The 13009-nt window shown below is 39.5% G+C and overlaps 1 protein-coding gene across 3 annotated transcripts in view; it reads right to left on the bottom strand.

The window, feature by feature from the left end:
• CTNND2 (catenin delta 2) overlaps positions 1-13009 on the bottom strand; it is a 1145701-nt gene that overhangs the window by 222477 nt on the left and 910215 nt on the right. For all 3 annotated transcript variants that reach the window (XM_039524144.1, XM_039524145.1, XM_039524146.1), the window contains exon 11: positions 967-1180. In XM_039524144.1, the coding sequence (XP_039380078.1) occupies positions 967-1180 (214 nt within the window). The remainder of the gene's footprint in view (positions 1-966; positions 1181-13009) is intronic.

Raw genomic sequence — 13009 nt, forward strand, 5'->3', positions numbered from 1 at the left:
ACTGATTATGCCACATTTCCACTTCTCATTTCTGCTGGACAAAAACAAGCTGAGGAAAAGGAGCTTTATATCTCATTTTCATGCTACCTATCTCGGCCCACTGAAACACTGTAGCATATTTCAAGTATCCTTTCAGCTGCGTACTTTTCACCTTAGCACCAAAACACACAAACAAATCCCTAAAAAGAAGTAACTGCTCTTAACATTTAGTTTAAGTTACGGTGGTTTGGGCCAAAAATAGATAAAAAATATTTAAAACACCGGAGAATTTAATAGTGAGGGGTTTTGTTTGTTCTTTTGCTGTGTGGCTCAAAAACCAAGACCCAGGCTGAATTAAAAACAAAGCAACTCCAGAAACAATTGCAGACCAGATTTTACCCTGTCACAATATGAAATAATTTCTTTACCAAACTCTGCTTTCTGTATTTACAGTATACACTGTTCAGTATGCCATTTTCATAACAAAAGAAAACACTGCCCATATCCTCAACATCCTTCCCCTCACACATATTTCTTTAAGAAGCAAAGAAGAGTCAGGCAGGCTTTGCATACTTAAGAGATGGTGTGGCATAACTCCACTCTGAAGAATGACAAGGTAAAAGGGGGAATGCATACCCAATGATGGAATTGTTAGCACAAAGAATAACCTATGTATAGAATGCAATCACATCAACACAGTTGTCCACTAGTGGGGGAAAAAGGAGTGAACCATCTCAGAAAATCACTGCTGCTTCAGTAAGGGTCTGTTAAATATTGATAGGAGTCAGTCAATATTTCGCCTGTCCAAAGAACCTGAAAGTGTACATTTGTTGGCATATGATAGTTGCAAAGTAGGGAAGATAGTGATAAAGCAAAAGGTTATTTATGAAGCAACTGATACACACCACTGTGCTGCACAAACAGTACTGTACTAGTACCTAGTTAGTACTTGATATTCATGAAAAAAATACATAGAAAGAATCAAACCTGTGACCAGTTCTCTGATTTCCAAATCTGTAGTCTTGCGGAGCAACCGTACTAATGCTGGGATACCACCACAGTTTTTCAGAGCAATTTTGTTGTCATCATTTGCTTTCCCATACACCAAGTTTCTCAAAGCTCCACAGGCACTACGGTGGACTTCTGTCATTCGATGATCCAACAGGTCCACCAGTAACTGTATTCCTCCTTGTCTTCTTATCTGAAACAGCCAAAAGTGACAACCATGGTATTAGGGAATGAGCAGGTGTAGTGCACACATTATTCAGCTTAATAAACAGTGGTTCTCAAATTAAGGGTATGCATAGCACTTGCTTGTGGTCCAAGAACAGCTGCACGTTCATATGGTGCTGGCTCCTCCCCTTTGACAGCACTGAAAGCAAAGCTCTTTGCAGTGAAGATATTGCACAACTGTTAAAGCAACTGAAACAATGAGGAGCCCAAACAATTGCCTCAACAAGGGACTTCTGCACTTGTCCGGTAAGCCTAATTTCATTACCAGGCAAATAGACTGAAACTATAGTAAAGAACAGAATTGTCAGAAACACAGCTGAACACAACATGTTGCAGAAGAGTCAACAGGGCTTTTGTAAAGAGAAATTATGCCTCACCAATGTATTAGAATTCTTTGATGGGGTCAATAAACATGTGGGCAAGGGTGATCTTGGGGATACAGTATGTCTGAACTTTCAGAAAGCCTTTGACAAGGTCCCACACCAAAGGCTCTTAAGCAAAATAACCAGTCATGGGATAAGAGGAAAAGTCCTCTCACAGATCAGTAACTGATTAAAAGGTCAAAAACCATTTCAACATATTCATTACTGATCTGGAGAAAATGGTAAACAGTGAGGAGGCAAAGTTTGCAGACAATGCAAAATTACTCAAGATAATTAAGTCCAAATCTGACTGCAAAGAGTTACAAGGGATTTCACTAAACTGGGTGGCTGGGCAACAAAATGGCAGATGCAATTCAGTGTTGATAAATGTGAAGTAATGCACATTGGAAAACATAATCACAGCTATACATACAAAATGATGGGGACTAAATAAGCTGTTACCATTCTAGAAAGAGATCTTGGAGTCATTGTGGAAAGTTCTCTAAAACATCTGATCATTGTGCAGCAGCAGTCAAAAAAGCGAACAGAATGTTAGTATCCATTAGGAAAGGGATAGTTACTAAGGCAGAAAATATCATAATGCCTCTCTATATAAATCCATGATATGCCCACACCTAGACTACTGAATGCAGGTCTGGTCACCCCAGCTCAAAAAACAAACAAACAAACAAACAAAAACCAATAGAACTGGAAAAAATACAGAGAAGAGCAACAAAAACGATTAGGGATATGGAACAGTTTCCATATCTGGAGAAGTTTAAAAGACTGGAACTAAGAAGGAATATTATAGAGCTTTTTAAAATCATGACTGATGTGGAGAAAGTGACTAAGGAATTGTTATTCACTACTTCACATAACACATGAACCAAGGCCCACTCAATGAAAATTAATAAATAACAGGTTTAAAACAAACATGGGGAATACTTTTTCATATAACTCAGTCAACCTCTGGAATTCATTTCCAGGGATGTTCTGAAGGCCAAAAGTATAACTTGGTTCAAAAAAGAATAAAATAAGTTCACAGAGGATAGGTCTATCAATGGCTATTAGCCAAGATGGTCAGGGATGCAACCCCATGCTCTCGGTGTCCCTAAACCTCTGACTGCCAGAAGCTGTGAGTGGATGACAAGGGATGGATCACTCAGTAATCGTCCTGTTCTGTTCATTCCTTCTGAATCATTTGACACTGGCCACTGTTGGAAGACAGGAGACAGGGCTCATGGACCACTGGTCTGACCCAGTGTGGCTATTCTTATGTAGTAAATTATAATTATTTGTTAAAGTATGATTAATGTTGTGTGTGTTCATACATTTAGTCCGTTTATCTGAAACCAAGAATGCAAGATGCTTTCATCCCTTTAAAAATAAGTACCTTTTTCAGTGTCAAAATTTGAGCATTAAAAATTATATGCTGGTGAAATAACAGTCATCGCTTTTCTGCTCCCCTATGCCCTATGGCACATCATGACATCACTGTTTTAGGATATGAATCATGTAATACAAAGTGCCTCAATAGAGAGATGCAGGTACATCATGTTAATTTATACATTTTTTTGCAGTTTACAGAACAGAATATTCTTGTCCATATAATATTCACATTACAAAGAATAAAGTATTTAAATTAAAATCATAATTATTTGAAGATAGTCTGTATTTTCCCCAGAGTATTAATTGCAATTCAATGTTCCCTACACGGTGTTCACCTCTCTAGGCATTCTGTAGACTATCTATAAAGCACAGTGGTCAGTGGTAAAACCAGAGGTTGGCTATGGTTGTGGATGTATAATGGTACATAACATCAGACTCATGCCAGGAATTCATTCATCTCTCTGTCACTCTGTGCTTGTGCAAGCCTCTCAGTTCAGAAAATACAAAACTAGATAAAAAATAATATGTTCTGCAATATATCTGACTGATCCAAAACTCAACTACTGCAAATATGATCATTTGCAATGCAAGATATTTGCCACTTTCTAAATCAGATACATTTACTGACAAGAAACATTCACTTTTGAATCCATCACCAACTTTTTAAATCCAACGTGTCAGCTTTTTCTAATATATCATATTTTCAAACATGATGTGCTGCATGAGGAACAGCTATATTACCTACTTGACACAATATGCAACATTTGCTGAAATAAATTGACTAAGAACTGAACTTTAATATATCAAGCTCTAAACTTGATACATCAATTTAGTAAAGGGTACATGAAGTGCTGAACTCGATATTTCAGTCTTCAGAGAGGGATGCTTATGTGATTTGATGGAAGGTAATGAGAGAAAACATTTGGATAAAAAGCAAATATACCTAGTGCATCACTTGTTTTGCTATGATGTGTGACATCAGTAACAATGGAATGAAAAACAGAGACCATAGGGCTGGACCACAGAGTTTTAAAATAAAAGATGTGCAAAATGATTTTTGATAAATACTTCAATGATTGCTTAGAAAAAGATTGAAATAGTGATGGAAACAAAAAGGAATTTCAAGCAAGTACACCTAGAATAAATATTTTTCATGTATGTGATATAACTCATCTGATGACCTCAAAGGGCTCTGTCACAGTGCATGTATGAGCTGCATCTGTGATCTCTGCCCCAATCTCTGCATGGACACTATTTCCAAGTGACAGCCTTCTATCTGCACCTCTCCCAGAGTGGAACCCTGTGATTCACCCTGCTCTAGACTGGATCACCAGGATACACAACCCCCCTCCCCCAACACATACACACTTTTTATCAACTGTACTGTCGCAGTTACAGGGAGGATGGTGCCTTAGACCCCATTCCCCCTTTGCAATCCTTCTTGAGTGCACTGCTTAGGTGATAAGTTTTGCTACCTTCACCTCTCTCTGGATGGAACCTGCAGTTGCACCATTCTGGGGCTGGATCCCTAGGTGGCAGCCCTGTTTCCAACCATGATAAATGGATTTGGGGGCCTGCTATCAACTTCCCTCTAGGAATATCTGACCAATGGCTGATTAGAGTGATACAAAACAGATTCTTCAAAACAAATGTACTGTACATTCACCCAAACATATACAGCAGTCAGAGAAAAGTAAACAGCACAGCATGATAGCCACAACAATAATAAATAATAATAATACCACCTAGTTCTTACATATTGTTTTTCCATCAGCAGGGCTTAAAGTGCTTAACAAAGTAGTTCATTATTCCCATTTTACAGCTGAGTAAACACAAGCCTAAATACCTTTGATCTTACCTCAACCTGAACATTCCCTTGCATGTTTTGGTAAATTCTACTTAGGTCAGGTACTTGCACCTCTGGGCTGGGAGAGAGAAACTCTCCTACTGAAGACGCTGTTGTTAGTCACTCTACATCTGTGTCTCCCATCAGCAACTTTCCTTGAGCAGCTGTTGACAACTCACCCGCTCCCAACTCCCTGTTTCTAGGGGGCCTTTATAAGCATTTTGTGTCATTTTGATCTCTAAGCTTGTTGCCTCGACAAAGCAGCTGGGTCACTTGTATTGTAGCCTGGAAATCACCTCTTCACAGCTCGGCTGTTGACATTCAAGGGTTTGCTGTCCTGTTTCTTACCTGGACTATTGTGTTGCCTCCCTACTTTTTTACCCAACAGCTCACTATTAAACTGTACCAGTAAATTCCCACCTTCCAATAGCGCAATATAACTATGCATTGGCTATCTTAATAGGTAGGTCACATAATCATAAAATTAGTACAGACAAACCTCCACAGGCTCTATAAACATTAATTCATTAAGACTCATAACCCTCTTATGAGGTATATTGAAGGATTATTAGCTCCTTTTTACAGTTAGAGCAACTGAGGCACAGGAAAGTAAAATGATTTGCTCATGGTCCTAGAAGGAGTTTCAGACATGGCTGGGAGAAATCATACATCGTGAGTTCCAGAGGCAAATACTCAGCTGGTGTAAATTGTTATAACTCCACTGACTTCAATAGAGCTTTGGCCATATAAGTACCTAAGGTAGAGAGATACATGATGATTTGCACAAGCTAAGGTTCAGAACCTACTCTACACTGACATGAAAACTGACAAGGGTTTGCATTGTGCCTCTCTTCAGGTGAGATGATGAGATAATTGTTAGGTACAATATTTACTAATATACAAGTGGCTGCTTTTTTAGTTCATTCATAAGGCAAAATAACCATGTATGCAGAGAGGGTGTTTGCTCACCACGACAAATGATTAGTGTAGCACTGGATCACCTAAAGACTCAAGGGCCAAACTCTGCTCTCATTTACACAAATCAATTGCAGAATAACCCACTGGAATTATCTATATTATATCAAAAACATAAACCATATCTGCTACTTAAGGAGGTGGTCTTGGAATAATTTTCACTTTGGCCAGGCAACATGGTTGCTTGTCCATATCGTTTTTCCCTTTCTACAAAAACCGCCGGTTTCTTGCCACAACAATACTTAAGTTACAGTAGCAATAACTGATATATTGATGTTCACTTATATCCACAACTCTGTATGTATATATGATAGTGCCACTGAACTACATCTGAATGCATTTACATGTAATGACTAAACAACTTCTACATTGCATCACTATTTTCCTAACAGTGTGCTCCCTATTGCCACATCACAGGAGTCTTTTGGAAAGGTAATGTAACAGTTTCCATGGCTGTCTCATCTGTATCATTGATTGTTGCACTAGCTTCAGTGGTGGACAAATCATGGTCAGCTCTCAGTGTGTTTCTTCTAGGAAATTTAACAGTGTCAATGGCTTACTCTATCACTTGGTAAATTAAGTATATATCTGGTCAACGGGCAGCATATCCATTGACATAATAAAAAGTCAATATTATATTGAAGATGTGTCAGAGCCAATGTAGAGACTCTTGCTATAGGTGTATGACATTAAGTTAGGGTACATCTACACTACCCTCCGGATTGGCGGGTAGTGATCGATCTATCGGGGATCGATTTATTGCGTGTAGTGTAGATGCGATAAATTGATCCCCGATCGCTCTCCCGTTGACTGCTGACCTCCAGCTCGGCAAGAGGAAGAAGCAAAGTCGATGGGGAAGTGACGGCCGTCAATCCCGCGCTGCGAGGATGCGAAGTAAGTGATTCTAAATCAATCTAAGATACGTTGAATTCATCTACGCTATTCTCGTAGCTGAAGTTGCGTATCTTAGATTGATCCTCCCCTAGTGTAGACCAGGCCTTAGTAACTTATTTGATAACTTATATTTCTGGTACAGTATATTACCAATCAGATTTAACAGGGGATGTATTTTTTCCAGAATGACCACATATTCATTTCAGTATAATATTTCTCAAAAGATAACTTGTATAGTTCAATATTTATAACATGCATGGTATGCCTAAAATTTTAATTGAGTGACACCTCCAATCTCAGGTTGTGCTTATTGAAAGGAGGGACATTTTGTGAGAATTAATTGGGTTTATGGATTAGCCAACTAAGAATGAGGTTCTAATCAATGTTCCCTCTAATTTTTGACAGGCTGTGCGTGCAAAAAAATTCGTCCATGCAAATTTTTGAAGCAGAGTTCAAATTTGTGCTCCATGAGGCAAATGAGCCCAAGAAAGTAAAATGTTAGACATTTAAAAAGTTTTAATTTGCAATTTGTGATAATAATAGTTTTACACCATGTTATTTTTTATAAATGCCATTTTTAAATACTTAGAAAAAGGAAATGTAACCATTCTTCATGAAGCAGAAGTTAGTTTTAAGCATTACGCTTTAGGATCTTTTTTATAGACAATCACAAGCATATATCAAGCACATATTAATCAGAATCATTATCAATCCATAGGCTTCTGCCCATTGGTGTCCACTTTCACCTTTCATTCTATACACATGTCCGAAAAGATTTTGATAAACATATAATAAAGACAATTTAATAAGTATGCCATTATGTCAATTTATATGGGTTTTCAGATAGAGACATCATAAGTACAAAAAGAAAAACAAGGGTTGGTGTTTTAAATTTAAAATTTTCAAAAATAAATAAATAAATGATTATCAGCCAAAAATAAGATATGTCATTACAAATGTATTTTAATTTCCTTATTGGTCAAAATGTCAAAAACTGTTAAACTAACCTTACTGTTTTTCCCTGCGATCTTTTTCATTTGCCCATTCAATATAAACTCTGTCCAGATCTATCAGTCTTCCATCCAGCTGGTAACTCTTAATACACATCAGCATGTCCAAATGATCTACTTGTAAACGATTCCATAGTTTATTTTTTAGAGTGTTCATTAAGCTAAAGCCACGCTCACAGTCTGCACTTGATGCTAGGAATGTTCCTCCAATATCCATCAACTTTGCAAGATCCTGAAACTGTTTGTTCTGGTGAGCAAATGTCACCATATCCGGGAAACTTAAAACCAATTGGCTTTTGTTTCTTTCAGCTACTGCAAACTTGAAGTCATTGTACTGACTGACTATAACAATCTCTTCAGCAAGAAAGTCTCTGTATTTTGAACATAGGGATTTGACCTGATGAATTCCAAATTTGAAGTCACACTTAACTATTGCTGCACAATCAAAAGTGAACCACTCCTTGACTTCATCCTCTGGAAACCTGTCTGCCAAATGTGCACACAAGATGTTTATGAAAGTTATTATGAAACTGGTATCAATTTCATTATTTTCTTGAGAGCTCATATTTAAGGGAGCCTTAACTTTGTCACTCTATGAGACTGAATCTCCCAGGTACTGAGTTCTGATCTTGTTCAGTTTACCTCGGGCAAGGTGAGATGCTTCAAGAGATGTAAGGCCCTGTTTCTGGAGCAGCATGTATAGTGAAGCCAGCTCTGACAAAACATCATTCAAAACTTCTAATGTTATTTGGTATTCAGCTTTTTGTGGCAGTATTTAGAAACTGAATCAGTATCTTTGTCTTGCTCAAAATATTCCAGAAGGGGATTATAGTTGCAAATAATTGCAAAGTGCCCAGACAACCAGCACACTTCATTGAGTGGTCTGAAAGCCACTGACTCACATTCAGAAACATCCACTATTTCCTGAAATTTGCATTTTCTCCTGGATGACTGACAGAACACTGTGTAGACAGTTCTCATTAAGGTTTCGATGTCTCTTATCAGCTTGACCTCTTTCCATGCATCGGAAATCACCAAGTCTTCCCAGTGTGCAACGCAATGTTGCTGGACTAAGTGTGCAATATCACGTTTCAGCTGAGCTGCCACGCCATTGAGTTTGCCCAACAACATGGAGGCACCATCAGATGTGAACATCACCATTTTCATTAGATCAAGTTGGTATTTTTTATAAAACTCTTTGATTGCAGACACTATTGAAACAGCATCACATTCTTGCAATCGTAATAGTCCATCAAATGAAGTTTTATAGTCTGCAGAATTTATGGATTTATATTTAAAGTAGAGTATCAAGTATCTGTTAATGGATATATCAGTGCTTTCATCAACAGCTAGAGTATGAAACATTGCCGATGCTGTTTCATGCATGAGGTCATTCTGGACAATGCAGTTGATAATTTCAAGAAATTCAAAAGCATAATTTTTACTTCTCCAGCTTGCTGGTACGTGCACATACTTTTCCATATGGTCATTAATATCCTGAACAGAAAGCATTGAGCTGTTCATTTTAATAGCCAAAAACACACTGTCAATAAGTACCTTGATTTCTTCAGGGTTTGAGCGCTTGCGTTCAAGATTAATTTGCCTCCTCTGCTTTTCAGCTGGACTTTCAAGAATCATGCTAAGCAATCCGCTCCATAAGGAAGGGATTTTGTTTCCAAGTCTTGTTACACAATCTAGACTTATTTGACAGATGACACTTTAAGAAATCCAACTTCCATACATTGTTCCACGTTGTTCCTGTTGAAAATTCTCCTGAAGCTCTGGCATCTCGACAATATACACAAACCACTCCGTTGTCCTCATCATATGTGAATATTTCAGAAAGTTTAACGAGCATTACACTATGTGAATTCAGTGTAACCATGTCTATAGTCTCATCCAGCCATCCAGATTTAAATGAAGTCGCTGTTCTTTTACACTTTAGACCTCTAGACAGGGACATTTTGGGACTGATTTTTTACCAGATTGGTTTATTTAAAATTAATACTTTTATTATATGGCTACTATTTCAATGCACTTAACAGCGTGACTTGACAAAAAAGCAAACGGGAGATCATTCAGATCAGGATACCGGAAGTTTGTGCATAGCAAAAAACCCGCAAAAAAATGGTAAAACATCACGAGTAAATGTATGAAGTCCAATGCCTTTGAAAGATTTCAATCATGAAAACAACACTTACCTTTGTTCATTTCTGGGAAATCTTTGTAGTTCCTTAGCAACTACAGCCAGGCATTTAGACTTATTCGCATGTACTTGAGTTTGTACACAGCCAAATGAATAGATTACAAGAAGATGTGTGGGTCCCGACGTGATCAATGTTCCACCTTCAAAATGCTGGCAGGGAGGGATATGAAAGATTCATTGCCCTCCTTTCCCTTCCCCTCCCTTGCCAGCTAGTAGAATCTGGCTGTGTTGATAGATGGCGGGCAAACAACGTCAAAAGTCACCCGTAAATGATATTTCGGCCTGGCTCCGATGTAGTATTTCATTTTTTGTGCGCACAGTGTTTCACCGTGTGTGCGGGGTTTAGGATCTGTGTGCGCATGCACACGCACACAGCTTAGAGGGAACAGAGCATTCCTGGGATTATGGATGGAAAGATAAAGCACATTTTTTCCAACTATCCTAATATCACCTTCCGTTTTGAGCTTTTGTGTTCTAATCTTAAATATGTGGTGCATATAAAAATAATATCTGCTAATGCAGGTGCAAATGATTTTCAGGATACTAGTACTCTTGTTACTCAGACTTAGGAGGATGAAACACCTCCTTACTATAACTGACAAAATACACTTACATCTGTGTATATACTAATGCTGAGACTTCCACATCCAAATTGAGAATAATTATGGCTGGAGACAGGGCAGGATCCAAAAACGGGGGAGGGTAGAGATCTCCTGCTGCCATCCTGGGGGCAGCTGTGGGACCCGTGTGCAATTTAGAACATTGTTAGTGATACTCTAATTATGCTGGATCATAATGGTCCCCTGAGGGTCTGTTCTGCCAATCCAGGATCACTGGTGCATTAAATGCTCTGGCCTACATCCCATAAGCTGAGTGGCTATGACCAGGTGGTATAGGACAGCCGTGCTGGCTTTGTGCTAGCTGGATATTCCCCTATGCAAGGGGAATCATCAACTGTCTGTGTAAGACAGAATGGTACAAAAAAGATAGAGGGGGCCAAGGTTTTAATCCAAGATAGTAAAACATCTGACCCAATAGTTTATTGCCAGCAAGTCTCTCAGAGTTCAGGCCCCAAGAGTTCTAAGGTTTCAGGATCAAGTTGTAATACTGAGAGGGGTTCTCCCACCAGGGCAGGTAATTCACCTCCCTGAGAGGCAGTAGCTAGGTTGATGGAAGAATTCTTCTGTCAATCTGGCACTGTCTATACTGGGGTTAAGTCAGTATATGTCTCTTAGGGGTGTGGATTTTTATGCTGATGTAAATTCCCAGTGTGGACCAGCCCTGAGAGAGAGTACTCAATCCCTAGTGTCAGAAAGCCAGCTGCAGCAGAGTCAGTCTCTTAGCAACACACTGGGCAAAGCTTATCCTAGCAGGGACTGCCTGATTGACTGCACTTATTGATTGGTGGAGAGGTGGAACTAAGCTACTACTTGTCCCAGCAGCAACTAGAGCTTGATGGCTGCTTAGTGTGTTCAAAGTACATTAGAGCCTGCTTCCTGCTCATGCCCAACGTGCTATTCATAGATTCTAGGACTGGAAGGGACCTTGAGAAGTCATCGAGTCCAGTCCCCTGCCCTCATGGCAGGACCAGATACTTTCTAGACTATCCCGGATAGACATTTATCTAACAGACTCTTAAATATCTCCAGAGATGGAGATTCCACAACCTCTCTAGGCAATTTATTCCAGTGTTTAACTACTCTGACATTTTTTCCTAATGTCCTGCAGTTTAAGCCCATTGCTTCTTGTTCTATCCTTAGAGGCTAAGATTAACAAGTTTTCTCCCTCCTCCTTATGACACCCTTTTAGATACCTGAAAACTGTTATCATGTCCCCTCTCAGTCTTCTCTTTTCCAAACTAAACAAACCCAATTCTTTCAGCCTTCCTTTATAGGACATGTTCTCTAGAGCTATAATCATTCTTGTTGCTCTTCTGTGGACCCTCTCCAATTTCTCTACATCCTTCTTGAAATGCGGTGCCCAGAACTGGACACAATACTCCAGCTGAGGCCTGACCAGCGCAGAGTAGAGTGGAAGAATGACTTCTCGTGTCTTGCTCACAGCACACCTGTTAATGCATCCCAGAATCATGTTTGCTTGTTTTGCAAGAGCATCACACTGTTGACTCATATTTAGCTTGTGGTCCAATAGCTAAATGGTGTCCCTAGCCTCTGTTTGTCAGAGGATGGAGATGGATGGCAGGAGAGTGATCACTTGATCATTGCCTGTTAGGTTCACTCCCTCTGGGGCACCTGGCATTGGTCACTGTCGGTAGACAGATACTGGGCTAGATGGACCTTTGGTCTGACCCGGTACGGCCGTTCTTATGTTCTTATGTTCACTATAACCCCTAGATCACTTTCTTCCGTACTCCTTCCTAGAGAGTCTCTTCCCATTCTGTATGTGTGAAACTGATTATTCCTTCCTAAGTGGAGCACTTTGCATTTGTCTTTATTATACTTCATCCTGTATACCTCAGACCATTTCTCCAATTTGTCCAGATCATTTTGAATTATGACCCTATCCCCCAAAGCAGTTGCAATCCCTCCCAGTTTGGTATCATCTGCAAACTTAATAAGTGTACTTTCTATGCCAATATCTAAGTCGTTGATGAAGATATTGAACAGAGCCCACTTCAGTTCCTGCACTTCTCCATCTTTGACACCCCTAGCTCCAATCCCCAGCTCCATGTCCCAACCACGTCCTCGCTCGTCCACTGGCTCTGGCATTTGGCTTCTGATCCTTGGCTCTGACCTTCAACTCCGCTCTCGCCTACACTGCCAGGTGTCCCGGGGCCCTGATTCTTGACTCCAGCTCTGCCCCACTCTAAACTCCAGGCCTCGCCACCCCGTTGGTTATGACCATTAGGATTGACTGCTCAAATCCCATTTGTGATCCTGACAGCCAGAAAGGAAGAAGATCTTCCTCTGTAAAATCCTCAGTGACACCTGAACAGGCCAAATAAGGAATTATATTTTGAAGAATCCCAGAGGATCTTCCCCAAAACATAAGTCCCTTTCAGGGACAATACTATCAGCCATACAATCTATCTGGATTAATATGTTTTCATTTCTTCTTCCTACTCCATGTTCTACTTGCTAAATAAATTCTATAT

This window comes from Mauremys reevesii, linkage group 2 (genome assembly GCF_016161935.1).
Source record: "Mauremys reevesii isolate NIE-2019 linkage group 2, ASM1616193v1, whole genome shotgun sequence".
Lineage (NCBI taxonomy): Eukaryota > Metazoa > Chordata > Testudines > Geoemydidae > Mauremys > Mauremys reevesii.